Source organism: Enhydra lutris, unplaced genomic scaffold (genome assembly GCF_002288905.1).
Source record: "Enhydra lutris kenyoni isolate GAN:26980312 unplaced genomic scaffold, ASM228890v2 scaffoldscaffold63, whole genome shotgun sequence".
Classification (NCBI taxonomy): Eukaryota; Metazoa; Chordata; class Mammalia; order Carnivora; family Mustelidae; genus Enhydra; species Enhydra lutris.
In genome coordinates, this window is record NW_019154147.1 from 5,094,838 (window position 1) to 5,110,369 (window position 15,532).

A 15,532-nucleotide genomic window follows, 5' to 3' on the forward strand; every position below is an offset into this window, starting at 1 on the left:
GAAATATATAGAGTAACAAGTGAAGGTCTTTTTGTTCCCTCCCCAACTGCTCTCTTCTTTTTGGTAATTTTTCTAGATATTTACTTGTCTGTGCATTTACATACATATGTTCAGTTTTGACCTTACCTTCTCCATTCATTCTTAACGTAAATGTATTTTTCTGCAACTTTTTTTTTCTAACTTGGGTATCTTCTTTTAGTACATTTTTAACTACTTCGTTCTTTTTAGGTAGTACCAGAGGAAACAGTTTATATAAAGCAAACAGTATTTCTTTACAAGATGAGAGAAGATATCAGTCCATACAATAATTACAGACTATTATGAAAAAGAACCAATTAGAGATCTTGGAAATTATAATTAAAAAATCCAACAACTCAGTTAGATGGGTTGGATAACAGGTTGAAGGTAGCCATAGAGGAAATTACCAAGCTGGAGGATTTAGCCAGGAAATTCTTCCTGGATGCAGCATAAAAAGACAAAGAAATGTGAAAAAGTTTAGAGTTCGTTAGTGATTTATATGAATGACTTAACACTATGAAATGTCACAGAGGGGACACATCTGAGGATTATTTTCTGTAATGCAGTAGGGCCAGGTCAGATTAGTGATTTTTAAGAAGCTAATGGGAGGTGAGAAGATGGGGACAGAATTGGGGGTCCTCACTAGGACTCAGCATATGGTTGTACTCACAGCCAAGTTTATTACAGCAGTGTACTAAGGATATACAGTTGGGTGATAAGGGAAGAAGATAAGTACAGTCTGGTGGATTCTGTATGCAGGCTTTCTTGTGCTCTCTTCTTCCCATGAGGGGTTGTGCAGAGCTCACTGTCTGAGCAGCAATGAAGATGTAGCAACATGTGTGATGTTACTGCCTAGGAAAGCTCATTTGAGTCTTAGTGGCCAAGGTTTTACTGAAGCCTGGTCACATAGGCAGCCTCTGCATAGTGTGTACTGAAATTTCCAGAATCCCAGAAAGAATGCATTTGTTCAGTGTAAGTGGTATTGTTTGTACGAATAGTCTAGGCATGGGGAATCACCTTTATCAGTTGACTAAGGGCACTCAGAATCTTGTTCCCAGATGCCAGTCAGGGGCCAAGCTTGTAAGTAGTCCTGCTGTGTTAACTTTTTTCTGCATGCTTATACCGACTAGTCATTCAAGTAGTTTAGTTATGATCAAAAAGGGAGAGTAAGGGTAATTGTTTGATGCAGATATAGTCAGAAAAGGCTTTTTAGTATGGAATGAACTCTAAAATATTTATTACTTGTGGATAAGTGGCTGGTAGAATCAGTGATCTTGAAAATAAAGGTTGGGGAATAAATGATAGAGTGACGTCTGAGGAAGTGAAAGGGAATGGAGTTCAAAAGCAGATGGAGAAGTGGGTCTTCAATAAGTGGAGGGAAAATCTCATCCATAGCACTGAGATTGAGGTTTTTTCCTCAGTGAATTTCAGCTGCTATGTGTGGGAGTACAGAAGACTAATGGTAGGTTGATAAAAGGTTGGGTATACTTGGTGTGGGTCTGATGGAAGGATAAAAGATTGAGGAGTGCTGGGGATATTAGGCAAAAATAATTGAAGTAATCAGCTGTAGAGTCTTTGAATAGGAAGTAAGGTCAGGATGGGGGCTGTTAGCCTGTGAAAAGAGAGAAGTGATAGGATTGTTAGTCTTGGTAAAATTGATAAGTGAGCATAGTTAGGGTAAAAGAGTTAAGCTGTTTAATGAAAGAGGTCAGAGAGTGATGTGTTGGAGTTAGAGTGTACTCAGTCAGTGTGAGTTGAATTGATGAATCAAAAGGTGGAGCAGCATGGAATAATGATGACAGCCATGGAGCAGGTTGTTGAAGTTAAGCAAAGGTGATGGTCATTGAAAATAAAATTACTGAACTATGAAGCCTAAGTTGTTTGATGTGTCCAATTACCTCTTGGATGTTGATGTTACCAGTGTAACAATAGAAGTTAGCACAGTGAGAAATAATATTTTTAATCAACGTGGGGAAATGAGCGGAGGTGAGTACATAAAGAATAGTGTTTTACTACTTTAGATTCTCTACTTGCAAGTAACAGAAATTAGCTCAAACCAGCTTAACTAATAAGAGGAAATTGTTGTGAGCATATGAGTAGGACTCAAACCCAGTAATATAGCCAGCTATCAGGAAGGGACTGGAGCCTGGACCTGGAAAACTATTTAGAACCTAGTTTCTGCTCTTTGTTCTTATTTTTTCATCTTTGCTTTACTCTCCTATTTCTGTCTCTCTCCTTTTGTGTCATTTATCTCACTGGCTTTGTCTTTTAAGAATGGCTCTTTGGGGGTCCCTGGGTGGCTCAGTGGTTAAAGCCTCTGCCTGCGGCTCAGGTCATGATCTCAGGGTCCTGGGATCGAGCCCCGCATCGGGCTCTCTGCTCAGCGGGGAGCCTGCCTCCTCCTCCTGTCTCTCTCTGCCTGCCTCTCTGCTTACTTGTGATCTGCCTGTCAAATAAATTAAAAAAAAAAAAAAAAAGAATGGCTCTTTGTTATTCCTTGTTTACCTGGGTGCTTATAATTATCCTATATCTTCTGAACTTACATGTTGTAATTTTAGCCACATGCAGAGACTCTCTGAATCCTAATTCCAGGTTGTCAGAAGAGAGAATCCGGTTGGTTCAGATTGAGTTAGTGGTTTGCTTATGCTCCCATCAACTTTGGCTGGAGTGGGATGCTATCTTGTAATGTTTTATAACATCGCTGTTAGGGTCCTGTCTTCACAGCTCTTCAAGAAAGCTGTTGTGCCACCAGCCGCAGTGGATGTCTCCTGTACCACAGTCGAGTGGTATAGCTGAATGGAGTTGTGTAAATGGAAATGAAAGAAGAACTTTTGAGAGTCCAGGAGAGCAAGTGAAGATACAGGAGAATGGTTTATACTGCCCCCCCATGGGACTTGGGCAGTGGGCCAATGAATCGCTTTTCCTTATGAGAGAAGTGGTCTCCTTGGTGAAGAGTTAGTTCTTAGTTAAGACATAAGGGGATAGGGTATTCATGAAAAAGGTTGAGGTAATAGGGTAGGTTATTTATGAAAAAGAGATCCCAGGGTTTATATTGAAACTGTTTGGGAAGGTGATTGGTGATAAGATGAACCAGAGAGAGAGGGCTCCAAAGCAGTGAGGATAGGACCATCAAAGAGGAAAGATGAGGGGCTCCTGGATGGCTCAGTGGGTTAAAGCCTCTGCCTTCAGCTCAGGTCATGATCCCAGGGTCCTGGGATCGAGCCCCGCATCGGGCTCTCTGCTCAGCAGGGAGCCTGCTTCCCCCTCCCTCTCTCTCTACCTGCCTCTCTGCCTACTTGTGATCTCTGTCTGTCAAAAAAAAAAAGGAAAGATGACTGGAGACTTGATTTTGGATGATGTCAACAGTATGGTTGACAGGCATGAGAAGTATAGATAAAAGTAATTGGCAAATTAATGGTTGGAAAACTTTCATTTTCCTGTTATTTCCATCTGAGTTGAAGGTAGTTAACAGAGGCAGTCCAAGCGTGACTAATTTTTGTGGCTCCATCTCAAAGCAGTGAACTTATTTTGGCTTGAGACTTTATTTTTGTTAGCATTCCCCTTTCTTGACTATGGTTTGAAGTGATGGACTCTTGTAGTGAATTCTGATAGTTCCATTTGGGTTTTTAACAGTTGCACTGTACTTGGCCCTCACTTTCCTGACACCTTTGTTCATCTTTTGAGCACATGCTATTATTGATTTGGAGGAGTATGACTAACAGTTATGTTGCTTGCTCCTTTGAATCAATGTCTGGGATCATGTCTTTGAAAAAACCTATTAGTGCATTTTCTTCATTTCTAAAATATCCTTGTTACACATAACATACATACTTGCTTACTCATTCTCTACCACACACACCTTTTATGTGTAATTTGCACACCCGCCCCATCTTCTCTAATGGTTTTTTCAGTTTTCCTCTAACTGATCACTGATTCCTTTTGTCCTTTTTTGTGGTAGCCGTATGAATTTCCATTTTAAGCCTGGCAGACTCTGTTAATGAAATATACCTGTTTCATCTTAAGCATACGTTATCTTCTTTTCACTTTTGAAATTTCTTTATTCCCACAAACTGAAATGGTAGTTTGTTAAAAAGTGAAAGTAAATGTCAAAGACTTTGAGTCTCAGTTATAGTACTTTTGAAAATAGTTCCAGACTTAAGACATTGCTGTTTAGATTTAGTGATACTTTTAGAAATTACTGTGTAATTTTGAATAATATAAAATACTTTTGTCAGAAGAAACTTGTAATGACAGTGAACAGCAAATTAAGTTGAAAAATTACTAAGCAGATGGGATCCCTGGGTGGCTCAGTGGGTTAAGCATCTGCCTTCGGCTCAGGTCATGATCCCAGGGTCCTGGAATCGAATCCCACATTGGGCTCTTTGCTCAGTGGGGAACCTGCTTCTCCCTCTGCTTGCTGCTCCCCCTGTGTGTGCATGTGCTCTTTCTCTCTCTGAGATAGATGAATAAAATCTTAAAAAAAAAAAAAGTTACTAAATAGTATTTGTGTAAAAAGTGCATAATTCTTAGTGTTTTTTAAGGACCTATTCCTACCATTTTTTGCTTAGTAATAATTATTGCAGAAGAAAGTAGGGGAAGATAAAGTAAACAAGAAATGGATGCATTGTAGGAAAGATCAAAGAAGAAGAAATATAAATGGATGAGAGGCATTTGCTAAATGATTAGGGTTTAAACATGCTTAATAGCTAAATATGTACTTAGGCTGAATATTTATTTTGTTAAATTAAAAAAAATTTTGTTTGTTCAGCTGCATAGAATTATTAAAATATTTCTAGTAATACTGTGGAAGAGTGCTTGGTGAATGTTGATCATATTCCAGTGTTTTAGTCCTTTTCATTACTTGTTACAAAAAGAAGTAGTGTTTATGTTTTAGGAATAATTTATGCTAGTTGCCCTTGCTTTTCAGAAATTATCATTGATTTCTTAACCTCCCTCAGGAATTACATGCTCATGAGTAAACCTTCTTCCTGTAAAACTTAAAAAATCTTATGCTATTAGTCCCTTCAGAATAAAGATGTTGAAAATTGAACTCTGAATGCTTTTTCTTTTTAATTAGAATATACAGGATATAACTTTTTAAGGATATTGCCGTTATCTGAGTACCTCAGGTACTAAATATACAAAAATATTTTGTGAACCTGGTTCTTTTTCTCTTTCTGTAGTTACTATATTTAATGGTTGCATGGTTCTAAAGCAGAAATTTTAGTGGTTGGTAAAAAGGGGTGATGGCGTAATGCAAATGGTACTCCTTAATCTTTTGGCTCATAAAGTCTTTAAAGTATGCTTATTTAAGGAGAGTTGATGACATAATTATAAAAAGTGATTCAGAATTAGGGGCAAAAAGTAGAACTAGTGTCTGGTGGATTGACTCAGGACTCTTCTAGATTTGACAGGGACGCATGTGGACGAAATACCATGTTCTTTTTTTTCATTCCTAAGTGGCTCGAGTTGCCAAATCTGTGCCAGAAGGTTGATCATTGCAGCTTGTAGACCATATTTTTTATTCCTTAATTACGTTAACAGCTAGAGTTGTTTTATGGATTTTTGAGTCTGATGCCAGGCCTTTTATGGGTCTGAAAGTAATTGTAGCATGAATCTAGACTGTATTTTTAGTCTTTAAAATTTCCAGGAGTGTTCTGTATTTATTTGATATATAAATTCTCCATCTGCTTCACTTCTCTGTGATATTTTAAAAATATGCTTGCTATGAAATACAATAAAACACTTTATGTAGTTCTGAGTTCAAAAATTTAGATTAAAAATTCAGTGATGAGTAATAGTGTTTGTTACATCCAATGACTGTAGTTTAGCCATTTTGTCTACTGTTACACTCTTATTCTAGTTTACACAGGTATGTATTGTGGATGTTTATCCCTTTAAAATCCATACTCCATCCGTGGTACAGCTCCTCTCTCTGTCCCCAGTTAGAATCATTAGTGAATGGTATACTGTAGACCTGGGTTCAGATTCTATTTTTACCTCCTGAATAAATTGCATATAGTCTCATTTACTTATTTGTAAAATAAATAAAATCTGCTTTTCAGAGCTGTTATAAGGATTTAAGAAAATGTTTGTAGAATGTAGAATGTCAGAGCCTCTGCTTAGCTCTGAGTAAATGGTAGGTAAGTTATTATTGCTGTTATTAATAAGTAGTAACCATGGAGTGCTTTGGCAATATGATATAGACATTAGGCTGTATATGTACATTGTAAAACCTGTGATGGATTAAGGAAAGCAAATGTGCAGTCAATCCCAGAGGGATTTTATAAAACTTTCTGGAGCAGACCATTTCTGTTTCATATATTTGCAGACTTGTGAAAATAAGCAAATCTATTTCTCAGTCTGGTCTTTGTGAATAGATTCTGAACATTAACAGAATATTTTTCTCTTCCTTTTATCTTAAGGGTGCTATTTTCCTGGAAGGTGTAACTGTTAAAGGTGTGACTCAAGTAACAACTCAACCAAAGTTAGGAGAGGTACAGCAGAAGTGTCATCAATTCTGTGGCTGGGAAGGGTAATAAACATTTTCAAGTTTTAAATAAAACTTGTATTGTGCAACATTTAACATTAATGCAGATGTTGACTTAGCTTCTTTGTTCTTTGAAGTTTGAATATTTACCTAGAGTGCTTAAAAAGATATCAAGCAAGAGTTTATCAGATTTTTCTCATGATCAACAATTGAATTAAAATTAGACTACTAGAAAAAACAAAAACAAAAAACAAAAAAAATTAGATAACTAGACAGTTGAGTCAAGATTAAATGACTCAAACATGTCTTCCTAACTGAACACAAAATTATTTTTGTCACTATCTAGTATTTGTTTTGTGTGTTTAATTCTGTTGCTGATTAATGATTGGGTTGCCCATATCATTTTACTAAGGGAGAAGAAGTGAGTCTTGAAGACTTGAATGTACCTCATTTTCTAGTTTTTCTGTAATCCAGTTTTCTGAGACCTAGGGGAATCAGCTTTAATTATGTTTTACCCCCTACCATGACTTGAAAATATTTATCAGACATTTCATGGGAGGGGATTCTGGAGAGTTCACGGCTCCGCTCTCAAGTCTTGGTCTTTGGTCGTTTCTGTTGGTCATAGCCATCTGTGGCAGAAAATTATAGCACAGCTAGAACATGATGAAACAGGATCGATAATTCTTAAAAATTCCTAATATAAAGAACTTTTTCACTGGTATATACAGATCAGTTAGCTAGAAATAATTTTAACTAAAAGATTAAAATGATGATGAAGTAATATTGATTTTAATGTTGTGCTAAGCCCTTGCCAGTGTACTTTAATCTTGACCTATATTTCTCCTGTTTTGTCACTTCTGGGCATCTTTTAAGCAGAATTTTGCCAGCCTTTTGGAGTTTTGCCAAGTTGGTGGAGTCATGATAGAGGAATATGGGATCTAGAATAATGTAAGATAATTAAGGCAAGCAAGATTTAAACTTCTTCTTGCAGTAGAAGATTTGTAAACATACCTACTTTACTATTAGATCATGAATTTAATATTTAAAAAGCCCAGTGGTTATGGTATATAGTGGCAATTAGAATCTTGTTAACTTGAGTCTGAAATGTCTAGAAGATAATAGATAATATTTTGTTAGCATTCTTGGGAATGTTGATGTTCCAGTTGACATTAATCTCATGATAGGGAGAATGTTGTGATAAATGTATGACTCATGTGAGATTGGTTTGAGATGTATTGCTTTGTATGGGTGCCAGCTATAATCGTAATAAAATGTTCTTCTTTAAGGTCTGGATTCCCTGGAGCACAGCCTGTTTCCATGGACAAGCAAAATATTAAACTTTTGGAGCAGAAGCCATATAAAGTAAGCTGGAAAGCAGATGGCACTCGGTAAGTTAGACTTCTAAATAAAGTTATACAAATAACTCTAATGCTTGAAGAATACTGCTTTGTTGTTAGACAAGGTTTGTACTCTTGGGAGTGTGAATTTCTGACTTGAACAGCAAAATAATCATGTTTCAAATATCATCATTTTTATTTTACAAGTATTCTTAGTTATGTAATTCAGTTTCTCTCATTCTGCTAAATTTCTGGTTTCAGAGTTTTTTTTTCTCTTTTGCTTTTTAGAAGATTTTATTTTTCAATAATCTCTGCAGCCAGTGTGGGCTCCAGCTTACAACCTGAGATCGAAAGTTGCATGCTCCACCCACTGAGCAGCCGGGCGCCCACCAGAGTTCTGTTAGTTTGACTTAGTCTATACCGAATTGAAGTTTGAAAGTGTTTTCTCTTGATAATATTGTGCTTTTTGGTATGTCTGGTGCCCATCACCTTATGTTTAGTGGTTGTTGAGCACTTCTGAAACTAACAGATGTGTTGTCAGTTTATAATCTAAAAATTGCCAAGTCTCCTTGATATCTTATTCCTTAGAATATTTTGTTCTGTATTTTGCTCCTTTAAATAGTTTTTCTCTTAATCTTTGCTAATACTTTTTGTAATTTTATGACCTCTTAAGGGTGTTTTATTCTTACAACAAAGCTTAGCTTCAGGTTTCATATTCCTATACTTTTAAATTTTATTAGTATAAATTTTATGCTTCCTCAACATTTAACTTTTCTTTCTCTTTTGTAAACATATTTTTATAGCTTTGCCATATGTATTTTTTTATTCGGCAAATGTTCTAATAGTTGAAGTAATTATTTTAACAGATGTTAATGTTAGCTTTTTCCTATTAATTTTTTCATAATGAAAATGTTTCAGAGAATTAAGATAGCATTTATATAGTTAGCTTTTTCCCCAGCTTTATTGAGATACAATTATAATATTATGAGATTCCATTATAACATTATTGAGAATTTATTGAAGATAAATTTATTGAGATTTCATTATAACATTATGGAAGTTTAAGGTGTATAATGTGTTGATTTGAACACTTAAACATATTGTAAGATGATTACTGTTAGCTAACACCACCATCACTTCACATAATGACCATTTCTTTTTTGTGGTGAGAATATTTAAGGTATGTTATCTTAGCAACTTTCAGGTGTACAGTACAGTATTATTTATTATAATCACTATGATGTACACTAGGTCCCTGGAACTTATTTTTGTAATTGGAAGTTTATATCCTTTGACCAGTTTCTCCCCATTTCTTCTACCTTCTCCGCCCCTGGTGATTACCAGTCTAGTCTCTGTTTTTATCAGTTTTTTTTTATTTTTTTAAGATTCCATATGTAAGTGATACATAGTATTTGTTTTCCTCTGACTGACTTATTTCACTTAGCATTATGTCCTCAAGGTCCATCTGTGTTGTAAATGGCAGAATTCCTTCTTTCTCATGGTTGAGTACGATTCCATTGTTTATTTATGTAGTACATCTTCTTTCTTCATCTGTTGATGGTCATTTAGGTTGTTTCCGGATCTTGGCTATTATGAATAATGCTGCAATAAAAATGAGGGTGCAGATATTTTTTTGAGATGCAGTTTTCACATTTGGTTTTTAAATGTTATTTTGAAGATAATATAGGTTGCACTTAATTTTTGTGAGGAGTTTTTGATGTCAAAATGGCAATTACACCTTTCATATCATGTTATCTTCTGCATTTTGCTTGGGGTGACCTTAAAAGATACATATGAAGATATGGAATGGGGCAGATAGAACTTGATTTTAATATTAGGTGAATATAATGATACTATTTCAACATGATACGCTTTTTAGTAGTTACATTTTTTTTTTTAATAGGGAATATATCGAAATATTTTCTTTCATTTGTCGGTCTTTGTTGGAAATCATCTTTCCTTTCAACTCAGCATTTTTGCGGGGGGGATTTGTAGATAACACAGGTTCGTGAAACAAAGTTCAGAAAATAACATAAATGAAAAGAAGAAAATAAAATTAAAGAGTGATTTTATCACCTAGAAGTAACCATTACCATCATTGTGGTCTTGATTTTATTCTTTTGGTTAGAAAGCAGTTTTATTGGGGTGCCTGAGCTCCAACATGTTGGCTTAATCAGTAGAGAGCATCTGACTCTTGATTTCAGCTCAGTCTTGACCTTAGGGTCGTGAGTTCAAGTCCTGCATTGTGTTCCACACTAGGCGTGGAACCTACTTTAAAAAAAAAAAAGCAGTTATATTAACACTTCATATAGTGAATGCAAATAGTTAAACAATAAGTATGTTTTATATATGCTTATTTTTTCATACTATTTTGAATTTAAAAATGAACTGATCTAAAAAAATTAATATTAATACTTGATAAAATTTTAAGCCGTATAGAGACATAAAATAATAAAGTTTGCCTTGTGTGTTCTAGGAATATTCATTCTACAAGGATGAATCTCTAAGGATGAATACAGTTAAAGATTCAGATAGAGACAGTTGGGATAATGTGTCCCTTCTATGCCCTCCTCCCTATGAATGTATATTTTTGAAGGATAAATAAAAATTAACTTGTTGCTTATTTTCAGAATGTTAAAATTATATTTAATTTTTTAGATTAGAATAAGTTTATAATCTATTAAATTGGTAGTAAGGATTAGCAGAAGTTAAGTTGTTGATGTGTGTGTGTGTTTATGTGTTTGTGTATTTTTTTTTTTTTTTTTTTTAAGTAGGCTTCGTGCCCAATGTGGAGTCCAGTGCAGGGCTTGAACTCATGACCCTAAGATCAAGACCTGAACTGAGGTTGAGATTTGAATACTTAACTGACTGAGCCACCTAGGCACCTTGATATATAGTAGCTGTGTAACAATGTCTTAAGGTTTATTAATAGATATTTAATATTGTAACAGTGTCTAAGGTTTATTACCTACCTCTGAGTGGAGAAGCAGTGAAAAAGGTGAGGAGCAAAGATGCCCATCTCCAGACTTGATACTATAAATGGCCTGGGGATTTGGGAGTGAGACATAGTTTTAATCTGATGAATTTCATATTCTGGATATTTTTTAACTTCTACCTCGTTTTCTCCATGATATTCAGCCTGTGATCATGGCAAACCTTGGGCAAAATAACAGTCTATAAAATTTGTCATTTGTAGTCCCCCATCCTATCTTTGTTTATTTTCCCTTTTCTGAGAATTTTTATACCCCTTGCCCCATGTCTTCTCAGTACTGTCAGACCTCTAAATGATTAGCTACAGTGATTTGAGCTAAAATCTTTCGACTGATAATTGAAATACCTCTTTTCTCATGGAACTGTGCTCCACCAAAACAAAAGGAGACCCTTTTAGTATTTATTTGATACCTACTCTGTCTTAGGATACTTTATTCTGTGAGGAAAAACATTTATGTGAAATATTTTTCTGGACCAGTGCCAGATCTTTCTTTTGCACAGTAGGATTGAAGGCCAATAGCACGGGAGAGGGACTAACTGTGATCTATAGGGTGAAAAGAGCCCCAGGGAGCTGTAGAATGATCTAGGAGCGCATGGAGTTAAGAGTAACAGATTAAAAGCCATGAACACTTGATGCTAATTTATCGATTTATTTATTTATTTATGTTTTATTTTTTAAAAAATTGTTTTATTTTTAATTAACATATAATGGATTACTGGTTTCAGAGGTACAGTCTGTGATTCATCAGTCTTATATAATATCCAGTGCTCATTATGTCACATGCCCTCCTTAATCTATTTAATTTATTTTTAAAAGATTATATTTATCTATTAGAGTGAGAACATGTGCCGGGGATGAGAGTGGGTGGAGAGAAGGGACAGAGGGAGAAGCATACTCCCCACTGAGCCGTTACCTTGGTGGGGCTTGATCCCAGGATGCTGGGATCATGACCTGAGGTGAAGGCAGACGCTTAACCTACTGAGCCACCCAGGCACCCCTATTATTTTTATCTTTTTAGTAGTCTGCACACCCAGCTTGGGGCTTGAACTCAGGACCATGAGATTAAGAGTCATATGCCCAGGGCGCTTAGGTGGTACAGTTGGTTGTGTCCTACTCTTGGTTTTGGCTGAGGTTGTTATCTCAGTGTCCTGAGATCAAGCCCCTCTTCTGGCTCTACGCTTGGGATTCTCTCTCTCTCTCAATTTACTCCTCCCACTCATGCTCTCTGTCTCTCTCTCAAATTAATAAATATGTCTTAAAAAAGAAAAAGTCTAATGCTTACCAACTGAGCCTCCCAGGTGCCCTACTTCTTATTTAAAGCCATGTTGTGATGGATGTGGGACTCTTTTTATTATCCTTATTCCATAGTTTATTGGCTCTTTATTTACTGTATTTAGGAACAGTATTTAGATAAAAGGATTTCTGAAATTGAATGTAATATGAGACCTGGATAGAGTTAGCAATAAAAGGTATTGCCTAGGAATTTTGATTAGCCTGGCCAAGGCCTGGGGGCAACAGTGACAGTTTTGCAGATTCTAAAACGTTGTAGAAGAGGGTCTATTTCCTAATTGTAAAGCCAAATTATATAGATAGAAATACAGAATTGCTTAAAAATAAAACAGTAAGAGATTTATATTAGTTATATAGGTGAATTGATTAAACACTAAGCCACTATAGTCTCAGATACAGGTGAAATCATTTTGTTTAATTGAAGATTTAATAGTTGTATGTCTTACATTTCATTAAAATCAGCTTTTAGAAATGAGATATCTCTTATCACAGCACACTATTTCTGTCATACCACTTTCCATTATCAGAAGTAACTTTTTCCTTTCTAATAATTTTGCTTTTGTATCTCCTGCTATATTGTAAGCTTCACAAGATCAGGGAGCAAGTCTGTCTTTTGTACCTTTATTATCAGTGGTAATCAGCAAGTCCTTATACTGGTAGATATTGAATGATTTGAGTGAATGAATAGTATTGACAGTGTTTTATGCTCTTGAGAGATCTGTAGCTTCGGTTGATTGAAATTTTCATTTTTTTGTACTTTTTCTCTAAAAATATTTCATGATTTTTTGGTTCATTGAATGGATTGAGAAGGGAAGAAAGTTGTATTAGAAAAACTGTACTGAGAAGTAGAAAGAGCACAGAGATAGACGTTGAAGACTTAGTTTTATCCTTCACTGGCTTGAATAAGGTGCATAGTTGGTAGTAATATATGCCACCTTTTTTTTTTGAAGAGTTTTTTTTTTTTTTTAAAGATTTTATTTATTTATTTGACAGACAGAGATCACAAGTAGGCAGAGAGGCAGGCAGAGAGAGAGGAGGAAGCAGGATCCCTGCTGAGCAGAGAGCCCGATGCGGGGCTCGATCCCAGGACCTTGGGATCATGACCTGAGCTGAAGGCAGAGGCTTTAACCCACTGAGCCACCCAGGCGCCCTGAAGAGTTTTTTTTTAAGTTTTTTTTTTTTTAAAGATTATTTATTTATTCATTTGACAGAGATAGAGAGAGTGCACAGCTAGGCAGAGCATCAGGCAGAGGGAGAGGGAGAAGCAGGCTCCCCGCTGAGCAGGCAGCTCCATGCGGGCTTGGTCCCAGGGCCCTGAGATCATGACCTGAGCCGAAGGTAGAGGCTTAACTGACTGAGCCACTCAGGCGCCCCTTTTTTTTACTTACTGAGGGAAAAAGAGAGAGAGAGACAATGTGCGAGCAGGGGGAAGAGAGAGTCTCAAGCATGCTCCCTGCTGAGCATGGACCCTGATGTGGGGCTTAGTCCCAGGACCATGAGATCATGACCCGAGCCAAAACTGAGTCGGATGCTTAACTGAGCCACCTAGGTGCCCCATGCCATCTTTTATTAAGTAACTCTATATGTTTTCTACTTCAAAGGGTTTATTTGAAGCCTGGAATGAGAAAATATGTATAGAAATGGTTTTTAAATTGTGGAATACTCTAAATGAAATGTACTGTTAGTTATCTAATATTGAACATCTTAGTGGCCCATGTAGGTAGAGGAGCAAATAAATATATGGGTTCCTCTTCCTTCCTTCCTTCCTTCCTTCCTTCCTTTCTTCCTTTCTCTTTTTTTTACGATTTTATTTATTTATTTGTCAGGGAGAGAGAGAGAAAGTAAGCACAAGCAGGGGGAATGGCAGACAGAGGGAGAAGAAGGCTCCCCGCCAAGCGAGGAGCCCGATGAGGACTCCCGGGAGTCCAGGATCATGACCTGAGCTGAAGGCAGATGCTTAACTGACTGCCTGGGTTCCTCTTATTTCATGTTTACAAACAATATGTATGATAGTCTTTTCTAGCATGGGGTACTTGCTTGTGTGTCTCTTTAATTTCAAAATCTATTTATAGTGTATATTAGGTATTTTTCCTGTTTTCACTGTATTTTGTATTTTGTTTATAATCCTTAAAAAGACTAAGTTTAATTCTGGATTATTTGCACAAATAGTATCACATGAAATATATGTGTGTGCGCACACAGAAAAATATATGCCTTAGCACACGCGAGTTATCTACTTTCTTTCTTGTTAGGTAGTTCTGTTAGATTTGTCTAGAGCAGGGGCTGGATTCTCCTTGTAGTCCAGATCTGGCCCATGGCTTGTTTTTGTAGGAGTCATGAGCTAAGAATGGCATTTATATATGTAAAATTTTTTACTGTGGTCTAATGTATATAATGTAAAATTCACCTATTCTTTTTTTGTCTTCCAGTGGAAATGCCTTTGGATTTTTGTTATCTATTTATTTATTAAATTATAATTGACATATAATATTATATTTCAGGTTTATAACAGGGTATTTGATATTTTAAAAAGTCAGTATTTTAACTTTTTTTTTTTAAAAGATTTTTATTTATTTATTTGACAGAGAGAGATCACAAGTAGACAGAGAGGCAGGCAGAGAGAGAGAGAGGGAAGCAGGATCCCCGCTGAGCAGAGAGCCCGATGTGGGACTCGATCCCAGGACCCCGAGATCATGACCCGAGCCGAAGGCAGCGGCCCAACCCACTGAGCCACCCAGGCGCCCAGTATTTTAACATTTTTAAATGTATAGTTAAGTAGCATTTAAGTATGATCACTTTGCTGTGTAATCTGTTTTTATACTTTTAAGGAATGGTTAAAAAAGAACATGTGACAGATTGTATGTGGTTTGTAAAGCTTAAAATATTTATTATCAGGCTCTTTACTGAAGAAGTTTGCTGACTCTTGGTCTAGGCCTCTGCTTTCCATTATGCATGTGGCTACTGAGCAGCAGAGACATGGCTCGTCCGAACGGAGATGTTCTGTGAGTGTAAAATACATACCAGAATTCACAGAATTCACAAATAGTAGAATGTATAATATATCAATAATTTCTAATATTGATTCCATGTTAATGTTTTGAAGTAAATAGCACATCTTAAAAATTAATTTTACCTATTTCTTTTTTACTGTGGCTACTCAAAAATTTGCAACTACCCACAGGATTCATGTTATGGTTCTGTTCTGCTGGATAGTGGACTAGCCAGAGAAGGACATTATTTTCTTGTCAAGTTTAGATGAGATTAGACCAAGGAGGGGCAAGAGGCATGCTAGCTTGATCTGTCATGTCATATAAAAGCCAACTCTGGATGGTGAAATGGGCACTAGAATAGTAGAGGAAATTTTAACTGATGAATCTGTAAATGAAGGGAGCATCTCAAGCCTCT

At 36.2% G+C, this 15,532-nt stretch overlaps 1 protein-coding gene across 2 annotated transcripts in view; it reads left to right on the forward strand.

The window, feature by feature from the left end:
• LOC111158833 (RNA guanylyltransferase and 5'-phosphatase) overlaps positions 1-15,532 on the forward strand; it is a 348,867-nt gene that overhangs the window by 32,452 nt on the left and 300,883 nt on the right. For both annotated transcript variants that reach the window (XM_022521114.1, XM_022521115.1), the window contains exons 7-8: positions 6,444-6,553; positions 7,795-7,896. In XM_022521114.1, coding sequence (XP_022376822.1) covers positions 6,444-6,553; positions 7,795-7,896 — 212 coding nt within the window. The remainder of the gene's footprint in view (positions 1-6,443; positions 6,554-7,794; positions 7,897-15,532) is intronic.